Source organism: Mustela nigripes, chromosome 18 (assembly GCF_022355385.1).
Source record: "Mustela nigripes isolate SB6536 chromosome 18, MUSNIG.SB6536, whole genome shotgun sequence".
Lineage (NCBI taxonomy): Eukaryota > Metazoa > Chordata > Mammalia > Carnivora > Mustelidae > Mustela > Mustela nigripes.
This window is the reverse complement of record NC_081574.1, coordinates 29,625,024-29,644,643: the sequence shown is the minus strand read 5'-3', so window position 1 is coordinate 29,644,643 and position 19,620 is coordinate 29,625,024. Positions and strand designations below refer to the sequence as shown.

The following is a 19,620-nucleotide window of genomic DNA, read 5'->3' as shown; positions in this document are numbered from 1 at the left end:
CAGAGAGAAATCACAAGTAGATGGAGAGGCAGGCAGAGAGAGAGAGAGAGGGAAGCAGGCTCCCCGCTGAGCAGAGAGCCCGATGCGGGACTCGATCCCAGTACCCCGAGATCATGACCTGAGCTGAAGGCAGCGACTTAACCCACTGAGCCACCCAGGCGCCCCAGAAGAGAGAGAATCTTAAGCAAACTCTGTGCTCAGCACAGAGCCCAACCCAGGGCTTGGTCTCACAGCCCTGAGATGGTGACCTGAGTGGAAACCAAGAGTCAGAAGCTTAACCAACCTAGCCACCCAGATACCCCAGTTGTGGGAATTTCTATTCCACTTTTCTACTCCTTTGAAACCTAAGCAGAATAAAGTGACTACATGTATGTGACTTGTGGGATTCAGTCTTCTGTTGGCAGAGAAAAATTAAGTGGAAACAATTTTAGACTCAGGACCTAATTGTAGACCTGCCACAGCCCTCTAAGGGGGTGTGTGACCTTGGCCAAGTCACTTTACCTCTCTGTTTGGTTTCCTTATCCAGAGTGAGGTATCTAGGATCCCGAAGGTTCCTTTTAGTTTTAAATTGTGAGGTTTCTGTGCGATAACCCTGAAAGACTAACGTGTATTAAATTTTCTGCACTATGGCTACAAAATTATTCATTTGTTACAGAATTTTTGGATGCCTTCTGCTTTGAAGACTCCAGCTGCTCTGATGATAGCTTAAGAAGACTGCATGCTGTTCCCTCTCGATGCCAAGCCAGGCCTGCGCAGAACCTCGGATCTCAGTCCTTCATGGAGACCAGGTCCCAGCAGGAATGACAGTGGAAGAAATTGGCACCCAGATGGTTCCTCCATATGAAGCTGTCTTGGGCTGTGGGCCGGCTCGAGAACACCTGGTCACCAGGCTAGCCCTCTGTCAGTCACCCAGGGCCGGGCAGCATGGTGTGGATTCAGAGGAGGAAACTTTTGGCATCTTGCCTATGCATCATGGCCACCGTCTTTCTGCTTGTCACACTCCAGGTAGCAAGAATCTGGGTTGCTTGGTGTCGATTCCTGAGCCACTCCGCCGTGCCCGCCCTCCACTCACCCCTGTTCTCTCCAAGGACTTTACTTTTCGCTTAATCTTTCAGAATGGGGGGGGGGGCGGTTCTCTGTCTAAGGCAGGGGAAAGACTTTTTTTGTCGAAAGATAAAACTGAGGTTTAGTGAGTGGGTGTGTCAGGTAGAAACCAAATCACTGAGTACGGGGTCAATTCGTGACTCTTGCAGGGTCCTGATTCTAGAAGAAGAGAAAGTAGAGCTCCATCTGTCTTACTGGATCAAATTTAGATGGCTTTCTCAAAGCCCCATATCGTGATGACTTCTGAAAGAGGGCATTCTTGAAGAAGCTGTGTGTATTCTAAGACTAAGGTCATCCATTCTGTGGAGCACAAGCATCCGTGTTAATATATTTGCCATTCTTGACATATCGTTCAACCAAGGACTGAATGTGGGTAATTTTTTGTTTTGTTTCTTTAAGGTTTTATTTTTTTTATTTTTTAAAGATTTTATTTATTTGAGAGAGAGAGAGAGAGAATGAGAGAGAGAAAGTATGAGAGGAGAGAGGTCAGTGGGAGAAGCAGACTCCCTTGTGAGTAGGGAGCCTGATGTGGGACTCCAGGACCATGACCTGAGCCAAAGGCAGTTGCTTAGCCAACTGGGCCACCCAGGTGCTTGATTTTATTTATTTATCAGAGAGAGAGGGCATGAACAGAGGGAGCTGCAGGCAGAGGGACAAGCAGGCTCCCCTCTGAGCAGAGAGCCCCGATGTGGGACTCAATCCCAGGACCCTGAGATCATGACTTGAGCTGAAGGCAGAGGCTTAACCCACTGAGCCTTCTAGGTGCCCCTGAATGTAGGTGTTTGAACTGCAGCATTTTCTAGTCTTCTTATCTTGCATTTAGTCGGTGATTCTAAAGTTCATTACTGATTTCAAATTAAAATAAAAATGACACAGCGATGGAAAAAGTATAGATATGAATCCACATATAGTGTAGACCCGTTCAAGCACCGGCTGTCCAACTGGAAATTCAAAACACTTTTAAAGATTATTTATGGATGTGCACAGTTCAGGTGTGGGGTTGATGGAAGCAGAGGTGTTCTCTGAGCTTTTTCCTCTCGATCAAGATTGAATGAGATAATGCATATAAAAGCACTTTGGCAGACGGGCTGGCGCTGGACTTCTACCCCCTTCTGCTGCCAGATCGGGATCCTGGCTGGCGGAAATACTTGACCTCGTCTGTCTTGTGGGCGTCTAGGACCTGCTTGTGCAGGAGGGGCTGGAGTTCTCTACTCCCTGTGGGAAGTTACGAGAGCTTTGATCCTACTAGACAATTACTTTGGCACCTTTTCCAGTTATGAGGAATGGCTGTGTCAAAGCTAAGCACTTTTCTTTCTTTCTTTCTTTCTTTTTTTTTTTTAAGATTTTATTTTATTTATTTGACAGAGGGAGAGAGAGATCACAAGGAGGCAGAGAGGCAGGCAGAGGGGGAGGGAGAATCAGACTCCCCGCAAAGCAGAGAGTCCGGATGCAGGGCTTGATCCCAGGACCCTGAGATCACGACCTGAGCCGAGGCAGAGCCTTCTGCCTGAGCCACCCAGGCGCCCCTTTTATTTCTTTTTTCTTAAGATTTAAAAAAAAAAATTGTATTTGAGAGAGCGAGAGAGAGAGAATGAGCAGGGGCAGAGGGAGAGGGAGAAGCAGACTCCCCTCTGAGCAAGGAGCTGATCTCGGGGCTCAGATTCAAGACTCCAGGATCATGACCTGAGCCAAAGGCTGACGTTTAGCCTACTGAGCCATGCAGGGGGCCCTAAGAGCTTTTCTTTTGATGTCATAAGACATTACCATGTTTTTGTTATGCCTGTCATTTCTGAGCTTCTGTCACTCGTGGGGGAACCACTGTCCCCCTGTGTCTGCTCTGCCTGCCCTGCCCTCTAGACTTCTGTTACCGATGACCTAGCTGTCCAGCTGTCCAGTGACCCAGACCATCCTGAAAGAAATAAATGTGGTTTTACAGGGAGGGGACCCAGTATTTGTAGTAGACTTTACTTGGTGCCACAGTAGAAATTATTAGACATAGAAGACCTGTGTTAGGACTCCTTTAACTGTAATAAAAAGAAACCAGTTGGCTACTTATGATGAATTCTCCCTAGAATGCAGTCTTGAGTAAGAGCCAGATAATAGCCTGACTCTCATGGGATTCATTAAGAGAGAAAACTATTGGGGTGCCTGGGTGACTCAGTGGGTTAAGTCTCTGCCTTCAGCTCAAGTCATGATCCTGGGATCGAGCCCCGCATCGGGCTCCCTGCTCAGCGGGAGCCTGCTCCCCACCCCTCTGCTTGCCTCTTGGTCTACTTGTGATCTCTCTTTCTGTCTCTGTCAAATGAATAAATAAAATCTTTAAAAAAAAAGGGGGGGGGGAGAAAACTATTTCCAGGTACTCTATATGCCTATGAAATGCAGAAATGTAGCTGGCCTGTGTTTAGTAGAAGGAAGCATGCTTATTGGTAGACACTTTGTCAGCACCCCAGTCTCTGGAACTCGTGGGTATGTAAATTTACATGGCAGAAGGGCCCTTGCAGATGGGATTAGGTGAGACACTTCCAGATGAGGAGATTATCCAGAATTATCCATGTGAGCCCAGTGTCCTCCCATGAGTCTTTAGAAGCTAAGACTCTTCCATGGCTGTGGTCAGACAGAGATGTGACAATGGAATAAGCATCAGAGGGAGGCAACATTGCTGGGCTTGATGATGGAGAAGATGCGGTGAGCCAAGAGTGATGTGTGGCTCAAAAAGATAGGGAAGCAAGAAAATGCTGTCTCCAGAGCTTCCAGAGAAGACTGTGGTCCTGCTAACACCTTGCTTTTAGCTTAGTGAGACCAAGGTCAGCCTTCTCACCTCCAGAACTAGGCAATAATAAATGCATTGGTGGGACGCCTGGGTGGCTTAGTTGGTTGGACGACTGCCTTCGGCTCAGGTCATGATCCTGGAGTCCCGGGATGGAGTCCCGCATCGGGCTCTCAGCTCCACGGGGAGTCTGCTTCTCTCTCTGACCTTCTCCTTGCTCATGCTCTGTCTCACTTTCTCTCTCTCAAATAAATAAATATTAAAAAAATAAAAATAAAATAAATAAATGCATTGGTTACTTTCTTCTTCCTTTTTTTAAAAATCTATTTATCCAGGGGTGCCTGAGTGTCTCAGTGGCTTAAGCCTCTGCCTTCGGCTCAGGTCGTGATCCCAGGGTCCTGGGATCAAGCGCTACGTGGGGCTCTCTGCTCAGCGGTGAGCCTGCTTCCCCCTCTCCCTCACTCTACCTGCCTCTCTGCCTACTTGTGATCTCTCTCTGTCAAATAAAAAATAAAATCTAAAAAAAAAAATCGATTTATCCAGTTTAGAAAGACAGCAGGGGAAGAGCCAGAGGGAGAAAGAATCTCAAGCAGACTCCTCACTGAGCGCGGAGCCCGATGTGGGGCTCGATCCCATGATCCCGAGATCAGGACCCTGAGGTCATGACCCCAGTGGAAATCAAGAGTGAGATGCTCAACCAAGTCAGCCACCCAGACGCCCAATAAATGTGTTGTTTTCCATTGATGAGTTCATGGTAATTTATTCTAGCTGCATAGAAAACTAAGACACAGCTTCATCATCAAGATGAATGGGGGGCATGCAAAAGGCGACGAGACAGTCTGATTCTGTAATACTTGTCTTCTCCTTCAGGTCGTGGTCGAGCTGGGAAAGTTTGAAAGGAAGAAGTTTAAAACTTCCAGTTTGCGAAATGGACAGGCAAAAGTGGAAGAGGAGCCTGCAGATCTCTATCCGATCCCCGGGAGAGAAGCACGGATCTTGACAAGGAAAACCCAGCGGGACACTGAGAGCTACCCCATCATGCTTTGGTGGTCCCCACTGACTGGGGAGACCGGAAGGCTCGGCCAGTGCGGGGCAGATGCGTGTTTCTTCACCATCAACAGGACCTTCCTACATCATCCCATGACCAAAGCCTTCCTCTTCTATGGTAAGTGGGGCATTTGCCTGTCTCCTATCGCTTGCTGACATCCTGCTGACTTTCTGCTCGCCTCCCAAGGAAGAGAAGGTGGTGCTCCCCTTGAACACACTGTGACACGCCTGACGTCCTTTGCACTTGCTCCATGTAAGGCCTGAGCTTTTAGCAGGTGCGATAAATAAACAAGCTTGACCAACATAAAGGTGGCTGGCCGGCTGCTGGCATTCTGGAAGAGAAGGGATGTTTCCTCTCGCCCTTTCACAGTTAGATTCTGTGCCTACCGAATTTGGTATTTAGAGAACTGGGTATTGATTCTGTTGTTGGGTTCCATTCAGAATGTCACCTGTGATAACAGCCAGGAGATTCTGATCACCATAGCAAGGGTTTAATTGGACATTAGCTAAGCACAGTGTTCTTTTATTTCATTAGATTAATCAGCAATAAAAATAAAAATATTGCTCAGCTTCGGCTGAACAATATCGAGAGTAAGTTGGTGTTCATCACTTCCTGAGGCTAATTATATGTCCTGCTGGGATTGGGGGCAGCCAGACCCAGCGAGGGGAATGAGCAAACTGCCAGCAGTGGCGGGAGATTCAGAGCTCCCGGGTGACGAGTGGAGGGGGCCAAGTGGCCCACGTGAACAGACTTGACCGAATATAGACAAGACCGGTCAGTTGGGAAGTCAGTGAAAGCCGGTCTGCTGTAGAGTGGTGTGGATGTGGATCTGTCTTTATGTGTGTGTGTCTGTGTGCGTGAGAGAGAGAGAGAGAAAGGAGAGAGAGAGGGAGACTCCACACTCTTCCTCTAGAGACAGGGCTGGAGTCTCTGCCTGAAACCAGTAGGAGGGTTTGGTCTCCCCTTGCCATAGGCGAGAAGCAGCCATCCCATCACTGCTGTACCCCCTTGCCAACTGCATCTGTTGATCTTAATAGGGAGATGTTTCTTTGAGAGTATCTGGTTCTACTCAGGGCAAACAGGCTGCAGGGCAAGGGTCATCTTACTATATGACGTGGCTCACTGAGACGGCATAATGTTGTCAGCACCGAATACTAATCTATCTAAAATGATGCAGCTTTTGGGGAAGGCTGTAGGGATGAGAAATTGAGTGCAGAGGACGGGGCGAGGGAGAGTTAAATATACATCTTCTGTAGGAAGAATCAATATATACTCTCGAAAACGGAAAAGTCAAGAAGTAAAATCTAAGTCTGTTTTTTGGGAATACTGGAGGTCTGTGTGCATGTATGACATGTTAAAAAGTTTTGTTTAGGGGCGCCTGGGTGGCTCAGTGGGTTAAAGCCTCTGCCTTCGACTCAGGTCATGATCCCAGGGTCCTGGGATCGAGCCCTGCATTGAGCTCTCTGCTCAGCAGGGAGCCTGCTTCCTCCTCTCTTTCTGCCTGCCTCTTTGTCTACATGTGATCTCTCTCTGTCAAATAAATAAATAAAATCCTAAAAAAGAAAAAAAAAGTTTCGTTTAGGAGTTTCTGGGTGGCTCAGTTGGTTGGGCATCTGCCTTTGGCTTGGTCATGATCCTGGAGTCTGGGGGTTGAGTCCCCCCATTAGGCTCCCTGCTCAATGGGAGAGTCTGCTTCTCCCTTTCCCGTGACCTCTTTCCCTGCTTGTGTTTGGTCTCTTTAGCTTACCCTCTCTTTCTGAAATAAATAAAATTTTTAAAAAGATAAGTTTTGTTTAAAAGGCCACCACTGTGATATGACCACTTTGGACAGTGGTCTGGCAATATCCAGTCAATGTAAATTCATACCAGATCATCCCACTGCTAGGTATGAAGCCTCACGGAATGTCACACACACACGGAATGCTTACAATAGCGTTGTTTGTCCTAAGCAAGGTTTTTTTTTTTTTTTTTTAAGATTTTATATATTTGCGAGTGAGAGACACACAGTGAGAGAGGGAGCACAAGCAGAGGGAGTGGGAGAGGGAGAAGCAGGCTCCCCGCCGAGCAGAGAGCCCGATGTGGGGCTCGATTCCAGGACCCTGGGACCATGATCTGAGCAGAACGCAGAGGCTTAATGACTGAGCCACCCAGGCACCCCCTAAGTAAGGTTCTTAAAATCGCCTAAATGTCCAACAAGAGAAAAGTGGTCAAATGAAGTGTGATATATAGAAATTCAGTGTGACACTACGCAACAGTGGAAATGGACGCCCAACGCCAATAGGACCTTGGAAACCATGTAAGAGGAAAAGCAAGTTAGAGAGCTGTGACAGAAAGTTAATACATCCGGTCTCCCCGGGATTCCTGACCTGCTCCGGTCTCGAGTGCTTGCCCTTTTTGCTGGGTGCACAGGTCCTGTGCTGGCTGCCCGTTGTTCTGGGGGTTCCCTATGCCTTATTCTTGTGTTGGCTTCCTTTCTTCTCCTCCTCAGCCTCCTCCTTCCACTTCCCTTCCTCTTACCCCTCTTAAAAAGATTTATTTTTTAGAGAGAACATGGGGGAAAGGTTGGGGGGTGAGAGAGAGAATCCCAAGCAGATTCCCCACTGAGCGGGCCTCAATCTCATGACCCTGAGATCAGAACCCGAGAGGAAATCAGGAGTCCAACACTTAACCACCTGAGCCCCACAGGCACCCCTCCTGTTTCTTTTAGGACTTATTTTTCTCTTTCTTGGTTTATATTTTTGTTTCAGTATTTTCTGAAGATAAGTTTTCAGAGACTTTGTATGTGTGAAAATGTGTTCCTTTTATTCTCGCCTTCATTCGTGGTTTGGCTTAGCATAGAATTCTAGGTAAGAAATGCTTTTCTTTCTGAATTTAAAAAAAAAAAGATTTTATTTATTTATTTGACAGAGAGAGAGAGAATCACAAGTAGGCATAGAGGCAGGCAGAGAGAGAGGAGGAAGCTGGCTCCCCGCTGAGCAGAGCGCCCAATGTGGGGCTCATTGTGGGGCTCCATGAAGGGCTTCATCCCAGGACCCTGAGATCATGACCTGAGGCGCCAAAGGCAGAGACTTAACCCACTGAGCCACCCAGGCGCCCCTTCTTTCTGAATTTGAAAGACATTTTCCTGCTGTCTTCTAGCTTCTGCTGTAGTTGCTTGGGAAGCCAAAGCTATTTTGATTCCTCCTCCTTTGTATTCTGTTCCCCTCTCCCCTGTCTGGAAAAATACAGAATATTCTCTTTTCACTGGTTTCAAAACTTGGTATGATGCTTTGCTCTGGGCCTATTTTCCTTTTATTGAGGTGGATACTAAAATATCAGATTGGTGGGAAGCCTACAAAACAGTATTTAGCTCAGTGACCTCTCCAGGACTCACAGATCTACAGGTTCATGCACTTAATTTATGAGCACCCCAAGACTCGATTCTTCTCTCAAGGATGGACTCACCTCTAACCCAGCTTCCAGGAGATGGATACGTCAACAGAAATGCTTCTGGCTTAATCTTCCTCTCTCGGGTTTTGTTACTCTCCAGCTCCAGAAAGCATCTATGACTCTCATTGAGAGCTAAATATATGCCATTTTTACTGTCCTGGCATTCAAGGCTCTGAAATCTGAATCCAGCCTGTCTTCTAAACTTAACCACTGGGATTCTATCCACTAAACCCTAGGTTCAAAAATCAAACTGCGATAGTCGCCATTTTAGGCAGAAACCACAAAAGCACTAATTCACTGCCACGGTTTACTCAGTTTCTGAGTCCTACATTGTCCTTTCTCTGTTTGTCCTGTCAGAGACTCTCCCGAGTACCCACCATTTGTTTGGAAACATGGATGATTAGTGGAGTGCCTGATGTCACAGATTATTATCTTGAGACAAAGACATTACCCGACTGTGATGCAGTTCTAAGTGGCATAGATCTCACAGCAGAAGTGTCAGTAAATCTTGTGGAATTTCAAAGAAGGGAGAGAGAACATATGACTGGAGGGGTCAGGAAAGGCTTTATAAGACCTCCTTCATAAAACAGGAGAAATTTGAAATTTTGAGAGAAAATGGAATTGGATTGTGTTGAGATTGGAGGACACGTCGTGAATGTGGGACGGCGTGAATGTGAGCAAAGAAGCGGAAAGTGATGGGTAATGTCTGAGGTACAACAAGGCTGTGGCATAGTTCTGGGTAAGAGGGAAGTGGAGATTGAATGGTACATTGGGACCAGAACACTGGAGAACCGTGAACGTTGGCTTAGATTTTGGATCACTTTGGAGAATGGTCTCAGGGAGCCCCTGAGAATTGAATGGCCTTTTAAAAACCAAGTCAGAGGGGCACCTGGCTGGCTCAGTGGGTTAAAGCCTCTGCCTTCAGCTTGGGTCATGATCTCGGGGTCCTGGGATCCAGCCCTATGTTGGGCTCTCTGCTTGGCGAGGAGCCTGCTTCCCTCTCGCTCTGCCTGCCTCTCTGCCTACTTGTGACCTCTGTCTGTCAAATAAATAAACTGTTAAAAAAAATCCTTAATTTTAAGAAGGAAAAAAAAAAACCAACTCAGATATTAACACCTGTGAACCCTTCCGGATTCCTTCCCATCAGAGGCAGCCTCTATTGTGTGCCAAGCACAATGCCAATCCTGAGGAATAAAGAATAGAAATAAGGTAATGAAGGCATTTCATTCTGTTCTGTATGATCTTCTCTTCTTTCATGGAGTGGAAAGTTCTGGATGACAGGGCAACATCAGTTCATCTTTGTACCTCCTCTACCCTTAAGTCTAGCACCTTCTCCATGGTAGGTATTCAGGTAATCTTCGACAAGACCTCAAGCCAAAGAGGGTGCAGGGTCTACACTTCTCATCCACGTGATAAGACTGAGGCTGTGAAAGGTGAGGGGTTCCTGAGATGACACCGGGGTTAGCAACGGAGTGGGACTCAGAGCCGACGTGTCCTGACCCCTGACCCTTCCATCACTGTTGTCAGCACCATATTTGAATGTATGCTCATGAGGATAATTAGATCTGGATATTTGGATTTGGGAATTCCTTAAGATGTCTGGTTTTTAACTGGTGGAATTAGAGATTCGGTTCATTAAGAAGGTCTGTTGAGCAAGACGGAATGAAAACACCACACGTTTCTGTCTGAGGGCTCCACAAACTCTAATTAAGTAGGTCACTCACAACTGCACATGGGACCCTGCTGCGGCAGGATTGAGAAAGAGAAAGCAGGGAAATGATGCAGGTGTCAAAAGCTGCCCTAATTTAGTGAAATGGAAACTCAGAGGGTTATATAACCTCGAAGCTATTGTAAACCAGAATATTTCTGAGTTTGCTTGTTTCCTTTGCAGCCTACTTTCTTTTTCTTCTTCCTAGGTATGAGTCACTTACTTAATACGAACACAGTGACTGCTGTGTCTGGTTTAAGCCTCTTGAGAAGTGCAAGGCTTCAGCTTCATTAACAATTCTCTGAAACGAGTATATAAAGCAGTCAGAAATGAATAAAGTGGTTTTTTTTTTTTTTTTCAACCCAAAATGCAAGGGTTAGGGGAGTCTTTAAAGCTGTCACTGTAGTGATTTCAAAACACAACTCTGGGTTTTAAGACCGTTCTCTGGAAAGATGTCTCTCCTGGAGGAGTGGTTGGAGTCACCCTGGACGAGAATGGGCTTAGTTAGAGCCGGGAACTGCTTCTGTTTTAGGTGAGCTTCTAAATAGAGGTTTTAGGGGCGCCTGGGTGGCTCAGTGGGTTAAGCCTCTGCCTTTGGCTCAGGACATGATCCCAGGGTCCTGGGATCAAGTCCCCTATCGGGCTCTCTGCTCAGCAGGGAGCTTGCTTCCCCCTCTCTCTGCCTGCCTCTCTACCTACTTGTGATCTCTCTGTGTCAAATAAATAGATAAAATCTTAAAAATAAAATGAATAGAGGTTTTAGTAAACAGAAGCACAGGGAGACAAAGGAACAAGGAGGCTTCTGCAATATTTACCCCTTTAGGGATGTGGAGATGAGCACATCTTGGTGCAGTCTGGGGGTTATGAAGAGAAGAACATCATCAGGTTGGCCCTTCTAGAAGGACAGCTACCGTCCAGCTCTCAGGGATTGAGCGCTGACTGCTCGCTGGGAGCTCCATTACCTTGCGCCGGCTCCATGTTTCCCCTCTGGCTTCCTTGCACGTGATCTCCCTGTCTTCCCCAGACAGCCTCACAGGTGGGGATTCTACCTCTTTTTGATGAAGAGGGAAGGAAAGCACAGCGGAGGCTTGTCTTGGGTTACCTGTGTGGGTGGTAGGAGCCAGAGCTGTCCCCTCCTGAACAAGAGTCCACGTTATATTTCCAACCTCGGAGAAGACTGAGAGTAAAGGAGTCCTCAGAAATGGGTGGTGTCGGTCGAGAAGATTTCTTCAAGAACTGGGGTTACGAGGAAGGTCTTTAGCAGGGGACGAGTGTGGAGCGCCTCACAGGTATCGTGAGCAAAGCAACAGAAATCAGCCTTCTCGCTCACTCTGTGCCCGACGCGTTCAGGAACAGGGGGTTCTGGTATTGAAAAGGGCTCCTGAGTGGGAAAGTGTTTCTGCTGTAAGCCATCTGCAGCTTACCAGTTCCCAGAGTGTTTAATGAAAGACATTTAGGACGAATGATAGCAAACACAGTAGATGCTTTCTTTGTTTCAAGGGAGACTTTGGGATTCACTGCCATTATCAATGCCCGCTCTGCCAGGCACCAAAGAGATACTCTCTGTGTATTCTCTTATTTAAAATCATCGTAACATTGTGTAGTTGCCTGGGTATTATTACCATTTTAGAGATGGGGAAACAGGCTCAGAGAATGTGAGTGACCTGCCCAAGGTCACACAGATGGAAAGTGCCTGATCTCATAACCCAAACCAGAATATCTGATTCACAACTCATACTCTGTGTTTATCACTATTTTACCACACTGTCTACACCACAGGCCGTGAGCCTGTACACCACATCCAGCATCTTTCTCCTTTGGAAATGCTAGCTCATCAGTGAACCCTGTTACCAGCCATCTCCCCATCTTCCGGGTTTCATGCAAAGGTTTACTGGTTTGGAAGACAGCTGTGCTCACCACTATACCACCAACGCTGCACAGCCCTGAAGGTTTACTAGTTTGTCTACTCATCCCCCTTCAGACATTTCTTCCATCCATTCATTCATCCATCCATTCATTCATTCATTCGTCGTTCATTCAAAGCCTGACGATGACCAAGCATGAGTTACAGAATGAGATCAACACGTGTGAGTGTCTCACTGCCCTTTAAAATCTTATTCGGGAAGCGAATTTTCACCTTCCCCTAACTGGAAACTCTGGCAGATCTCTAGCTTCGTGCTCCCTATTCGGCAGTGGAGGATTTTATGGACACTTTCCATTGCAAGTGCGGTTTCAAGCTTACTACGTGGCGCGTTCAGTCCCAGGTAGAATCCTTTCTGGACTCCGAGTGCACCTGGGGGAATGTTTGTTGTGTTCACTAGCTGGGAGCTCTTTTCATGCCCCAAGCCCGCTCCCCTGGGAAAGGCGCCTGTGTTCTTTCTGTTCTCTGCCCTCTGCTTGCTCCTTCTCCCCCTGATCACCAGCTGCTTTTGGGAGCCTGGTGGAGTGACAGTGAGGACAGGGACGAGAATTAAGGAGATAGGACATTTTTTACTTGGCTGTGTGGCTCCATGTCTCCTGAACCAAGCACATGTTTCGAGCTGGTGTCCTTGAGTGGGTCGGGCAGAGGATGAAGTATACTTTTTTCTATTCTGGGGCATTTTCATGGCATTTGGAGTTTGCCTGTTGGACTTTCACAGTTTCCCTTCTCAGGAAGCCGCATCTCCTCTCTGTGCAGTCAGATGGCGTCCCAGTTCCTGGCATCCTGTGAAACATACCAGCTTCTTTCTGCTGAGGTCTCTTTGTTCCTTGTAGGCTCTCATCAGAGGATCCGAGGCTGCCCACCGGCTCCCCACGTGTGTCAGGGGAAGTATCACCCACCTCTTGCCTTCACTGGCTTTGGGATCATGGGTAGCTGCTGTCCCCTTACCTTTTAGATTTTCCTAGCGAGATGGGTTGGGGGAGCCCAACCCTGGCACATAGTCCTCCTGTGCCTCCTCAGGCTTGAGGTAGGCACTAGTCTTCTGTGTCTAAGTTGGAAGAACATATTACATATTTCAGAGTTCTCCAGGCAGCCCCATGGAAACAGGGTTCAGAGCAGGGCACGAGTGTTCATCGTACATACACTTCAGTGAGTGTCCCCCACAGGCTCTTCTCTCTCCTCCCTTTCTGTATTCTTGACCTTGTTGTGGAATCCAAGAATCCTGAAACAGTTTCACCTTCATTCCATGTGTAAATTCAGCAAGCAGGGGCAAAGACGTGTTCTGTTTCACAGTTACTCTGTATCTCGGTCAGTGTGTCCAATTGGTTCTATCCTGACATGAAGTCGTACGGGGTTTCTGCAGAGTGGCACCGATGGCCAGGCCCCTTGCCAGACCCTGGAGAAGCACAGAAGACAGACAAGTTTGGTTTCCCATGATTATATCACGGTTGATGTGCTAACAGCCTGGATTTCCTTCTATGGCTATAACCCACGTCTGAGTGACACATCCATGAACCCCGCTCAGGACTAGAGATTTCTGCTGATCTCATCCCTTACATGTTCGTTCTTAGTAATTTTTGTCTCCAGAGGCTGATCTTCTCTTGGGCCCTGTGCACGGAATTAGTGGGTAATTGTTCTTAATAGCATGGCAGGTTAAGACTTATTTGGGAGATGGGAAGGAAATGGATTTAATTGGACTGTGTGGGCAGTAATGAAGCTGAACACGAAAAGAACCTCATAATAACTGGGTGAAAGGTTGTATGTTATATACAGGGTATGTATACAAGATGTATATATGTTTATATCTGTGTGCATATATATATATCTTTGCTATCTTTGCTATAATCAGACCTTGTATTTTATTTATTTATTTTTAAAAAGAATTTATTTATTTATTTAGAGAGAGAGAGCACTTTCACAAGCAGGGGGAGACACAGAGGGAGAGGGAGAGAGAGAGAGAGAATCTCAAGCAGACTCCCCGCTGGGCATAGAGCCTGTCATAGGGCTTGATCTCACGACCCTGAGATCATGACCGGAGCCGAAACCAAGACTTGGGTGCTCAACCAACTGAGCACCCAGGTGCCCCAAACCTCTTATTTTATTTTTAATTTTTTTTAAAAGATGTTATTTATTTATTTGTCAGAGAGGAAGGGAGGGACAAAGGGGGAGCGGCAGGCAGAGGGAGAAGCAGGCTCCCCGCTGAGCAAGGAGCCTGATGTGGGGCTCGATCCCAGGACTCTGAGATCATGACCTGAGCTGAAACCAAGACTTGGGCATTCAACTAACTGAGCCCCTCAGGTGCCCCAAACCTCTTATTTTAAATAGATGTCTTATTTTTACTTACATAGTTATTTGTGTGGTCCTTTACAAAGGATGAACCCAGTGGCTGGGCTCTGCGCAAATCCCCAGTGACAGCTCCTGTTAGAATTCCAGGTCCTTACCGTGGCCTCTGCAACTGCGGGCTCTGCCCTGCTGGGTTCTTCAGGCTCTGCATGCTCTCTCCTCTCCTCTCTACCTGGGGGCTGCTTGCAGTCCCTCTTCACACTGGGGGGAGCCTTGCCAGCCTCAGAACCTGTCACTTGCTCTTTCTGTCCCTGGGATGTGCTCCCCCGGCTTGTTCCTTCCACCGGCCAGTGTCTGTGCATGATGCTTCCTCAGAGGCCTCTTTCCCCATCTTCTTCTGGAAGCAGCGCTCTGCTCCCACGCCTCTCCCGGTGCCATCCACCCTGGCCCGACTTCATTTTCTCTTCGTGACAGCCATCACCTCCGAAGTTCGCTTACTCTTCTGGGGCAAACATCCATGGTCTCCCCACACTGGAATCTAAGTATGGGAAGACAAGGAGCTTTGTTGTCTTCTGGGCTGTCATCCCACGTCCTACAGCAGTGCCTGGCCACTGGCAGGCTTCAGGGAGTCTTGGTGAATGAATGAGTTCATGAAACTGGCCTGATGTCCTCATGTAGAGATGCAGAGGAAATGAGAATGTTGGTGTTTTTTCTTTTAAGATCTATCCATTTGGAAACAAGATGAAACCAGAGAGGGAGACAAACCATAAGGGACTCTTAATCTCAGGAAACAAACTCAGGGTTGCTGGAGAGGAGGGTTTGGGAGGGGTGGGGTGGCTGCGTGATGGACACTGGGGAGGGTCTTGGCTATGGTGAGTGCTGTGAATTGTGTAACCCCGATGAATCACACACCTGAACCCCTGAAACAAACAATACATTGTATGTTAATAAAAAAAGATTAAAAATAATTTTCCGAACAACAACAACAAAAGGATATTTCCATTTATTTTAGAGACAGAGAGTGTGCATGTGTGCACAAGAGGGCAGGGAGGGACAGGGAGAGAGAATCCTCAAGCAGACTCCCCACGAGGGCAGAACCTGATGGTGGGTCTCCATCTCATGTCGCAGGAGATCAGGACTTGAGTCAAATCTCAGAGTCCCGTTCAACAAGCCGAGCCACCCAGGAGCCCCAGAGAACGTTGATATTTTTATCTTCACTGGGTCTTGAGATATTACATAACTTACCCACGCTGTGCCTGGCATTCTTTTTGAATGTGTTCATTAGACCCTATGATTAACACACTGTTTTATTTAAATTAAGTTATATCAAATTTTTTCATGTCCACGGCTGAATTAAACTTTCTGGTACAAAGCTTCTTGCAAAGAAACAGTGAAATCTGTCCTCATTTTTAGTCCTTAGAAGGAATCACTTGCAGCTGTTTTAGCTATTTTCTTAAGGCCATGTTACTTCCTAATTTTGTAATCAGGAGGTCGTGCATTCACTCCGGCTGCCTGCAGATTGGGACACACGGGGAAGCCACACTCCCGGTCCTGCCCTGCCCTGGGTCAGCGTGGTGGCTTGGGGGACCGGTGTGCTGTACCTTTTATCATGTCAGGTATGATTGATTCTTCCTGTAATTAGATGAGCTCTGGCAGCCGGAGTTAGCAGCAAGGGAAGAGCTGTCATACAGAGGCGTTCAGTCTTACTAATGCCCCGGGTTCAGGTGTCAAGGTCATTGGTTGGAACGTGAAAGAACCACAGTCTCTGCTCACTTGGGCTTTTTCAGTGGGAGTTGTGACAGCTTCTCTCTCTTTTTCTCTCTCTCTCTCTTTCCTTTCTTTTCTTTTTTTCTGGATCGTTCATGTAATATAATGTGTGAGACATCCTTTCAACTCCTGCCCAATTTGTTTGCATCTCTAAAAAGTTTCTTCAGTTAATGCTGGAACGGCGGAGAACCAAACCCAAACTCTCTGATTTAGATTTCTGAAACTTGAGAGTTTACGACCTTACTTATTCTGCTGTAGATGAGTGGTTTCCAAACCCAGCTCACCTCTAAGGTGACAGGTGAAGAAGAAAACAAAACCCTACCTCCCTGCACTCTACTTCCAACATACTCAGAATCTCTTGGGCTGAAGACATGTCCTCTGCCACCTGTGTGGTCACGTTGGCTCAGGAGGCATTTTACAGGGCTTTGGGAAGGTGTGGGAAGAGTTGGCCAGAGATTTGAAAACAAAAGAAATTATCAAGAAAGAAAATGTAATGATAACACACTAGTTTGGCTCAGCAGTAGATAATACTTACTCCTACAATAATGAAAGCACTGGATGTATCTTAATCAAAAATGGATGAGGGGTGAGAAGGGAGGTGGGTGAGGGGGTGGGTTAAGTAGGTGATGGGCACGAAGGATGGCACTTGAGACGGGCACCAGGTGTTGTAGGGAAGTGTGCAATCTACTGTACACCTGAAACTAACATGACACGGTAGTTAACTAACTGGAATCGGAATAAAAACTTTATTGAAAGAAAAAAAGAAAAAAACGGAAGAGGAGGGAAGACAAGTATGTAGGGGAAGGGTGATCTAGGCAAATTCAAGCTTCCCTCCATAGTGGGAAGACAGTAGGTATTATCCAAAACTGAGAAGTCAAGCCCGAGCATGTTAAGCATGTTATTTGGATGTCTCTGAAGTGTGAGTAGAGAAGAAGCACCTGAAAGAAGAGGTGTGGTGACTTCTGGCGCGTGGAAAGGGAGTGGGGGGTATGGGGCAGGACCCTGCTATCTGGTGTTGATGGCCTGAGAAAAGACTGATCTCACCTTTGAAGCCATATACCAAACTATTAATTTGGTATAAATAAAAATTTTATTAACAAGGATATTTTGTCTCCAGGGATATAGTTAAGTGCAAGGACAGTAGGAACAGTTATTAATAAATTATCCAATTCCTAGACTTTTCTGGCTTTCTTGGGATACCTTTGGGAAGAGTGTCAATTATGGAGAGGCATTCATATTTCTTCTAGCTAAGGTATTCATTCCCTGCCATGAAAAAAAAGTTACATATTACTATTAGTTGATTTTTAATCTCTCCCCGTAAAAAGGTAAATCAACGGAATCTCGCTAGATTTCGTTCGGTGTAAGGACAAAGGCTTTCGTGAGCCTCATAATGTTTAGTTTTGAGGGTTGTTCTTGCAGGAGGGGAATCCTCTTGGCCTTGTTTCTGACCTAGCCTCCTGCTTCTTTTTTAACCCTCTCTGTTCTTTTGCGAGGGTATGGTTATATAAGTATTAGAGGAAGAGCAAAAGGGCTGAACACCTGAAAGCATTTCTCAGACTAACCTTACAAATCTGGAAGGAGGTGCGGAAGTAAGTAGAGGCAGAGTCCAGCACTTTCCTTCTGACTGATGTGAGGAGGCGGTAGACAGATCTCAGGACGGCAGCTTCAGCAGTTTGGGCCAGTGGATGGGTTGGCTCTGATCCAGTTCCTGGCGGATTCTCTGACACAGGGAAGCCCTCCGGGACAAGCTGGCAGTTCCCTTCTGCAGAGCAGACAACCAGGGCTCATCGGCACCCCGAATAAAACCATGCCGCTCTCACTGACATGTTCTCTTCACTCTTAAAAATTTAAACAAAATAAAACAAAAACATTTAAACTGAAGAGAGTACAGCAGATGCTTTATTTTCACCGATGTGGTCCACCCCCTCTAGATCATTCTAGGGCGTCGATCGAGCATCCCGGCCTTTGAGAGAGGGGGTGCTGGGGAATGTCCCATTCTGGGGGATAAGAACAGCCAGCGTCCGTCTCTCAGCTGGCTCCGTGCTATCTACTTGTTGAACAAGCTGGAGATCTCTTGAACTATTAAAAACTTGTGTATTCGTGAAAAAGTGACCTCTCTGAAGGAAGCCAAATGCTAGTGCTGATGAGGTTACTGGTTACTGGTTACTGGGCAGAAGATAGCTGTCTAAGTAGATCAAACAGTAGAGCATTGGACTGATTTATGGTTTGGATCTGTATGTAATAGTCCACCTGACTCCGTGTTTTGAGGACATTGTGTGCTACTGGATTTATGGTTCAGGAGAGTTTGAGAATGTGTCATAGCTGAGAATGTAACACCCTGCTGGTGTTAGGGTCTGCTCCTTGTTCATTTATACACATTTATACAGGACACTTATTTATTTATTTATTTTTTAAATTCATGAGCGAGAGGCAGAGGCAGAGGGAGAAGCAGGCTTCCTGCAGAGCAGGGAGCCCGATGTGGGACTTGATGCCAGGACCCTGGAATCATGACCTGAGCGGAAGGCAGACACATAACTGACTGAGCCACTCAGGTGCCCCATTTAAGAAACCTCTATTATGGGGCCCCTGGGTGGCTCAGTGGGTTAAAGCCTCTGCCTTTGGTCATGGTCCCGGGGTCCTGGGATCGAGCCCCGCATTTGGTTTCTGCTTGGCGGGAGGCCTGCCTCCCCCTCTCTCTGCCTGCCTCTCTGCCTCCTTGTGATCTCTGTCTGCCAAATAAATAAAAAAATCTCTAACAACAACAACAACAACAACAACAACAACAAAATGAAACCTTTATTATAGGTGCAGCCCTGGGTTGGGTGCTGGGGTTTATAGGCAGGCTCTGCCTGGGGGAACTATGAAATACGTAAATAAGATTGCTACCAGCTAGGGATGAGTGTTTTGACTTTAGACCAGAGTAATTGGGGAGGCCTCTATGAAGGCTTAACATTGGAGCCTGAGAACTGAAAGATGGGAGGAGACCCGCCTGTGTCCCAAGTGGAGGGAATTAATATCCGGTGGAGGGAGCATCAGAAAGAAGGCTGTTGTGGCCGGAGCACCAGGGGTGAGAAGGGAGAGCATAGGAGTTGGGATCCGAGGGGCAGACAGACGCCTGTGATGAAGGGCCCCAAGAGACAGGGCGGGAGGTCTGGATATAATCTGAGTGCAATGGGAAAACACCAGAAGGTTCCAGGCAGAGTTGCTGTGATCTGATTTCAGTTTTGTTCTGTTCCGACTGATGTTTTAAAAAGATCCCTGGGTGGCTTCTCCATGGAGAATGGATTGGACCGTGAAGGTGGAAGCGAGACACAGTTTCATTAAAGAAGTGAAACTCAGGAGCGCCTGGGTGGCTCCGTCCTTAAGCGTCCGCCTTCCGCGGGGGTCGCCATCTCGGGGTCCTGGGATTGAGCACCGCGTCCGGCTCCTTGCTTCTCCCTCTCCAGCTCCCCCTGCGCGTGTTCCCACTCTCGCTGTCTCTCTCTCTCTCTCTGTCAAATAAATAAAATCTTAAAAAAAAAAAGTGAAAATCCTGGTGCTCTGGATTTTAGGGTAGGAGGTAGTGGAGAAAGAAATGGGCGGATTGGTGATGT

General features: G+C 47.0%; 1 protein-coding gene across 3 annotated transcripts in view; it reads left to right on the top strand.

The window, feature by feature from the left end:
- Nucleotides 1–839: 839 nt before the first annotated feature.
- The window catches only part of FUT10 (fucosyltransferase 10), a 133,736-nt gene continuing 114,955 nt past the window's right edge, over nt 840–19,620 (top strand). For all 3 annotated transcript variants that reach the window (XM_059384348.1, XM_059384347.1, XM_059384346.1), the window contains exons 1-2: nt 840–1,005; nt 4,742–5,036. In XM_059384348.1, the coding sequence (XP_059240331.1) occupies nt 925–1,005; nt 4,742–5,036 (376 nt within the window). In that variant the 5' untranslated portion in view covers nt 840–924. The remainder of the gene's footprint in view (nt 1,006–4,741; nt 5,037–19,620) is intronic.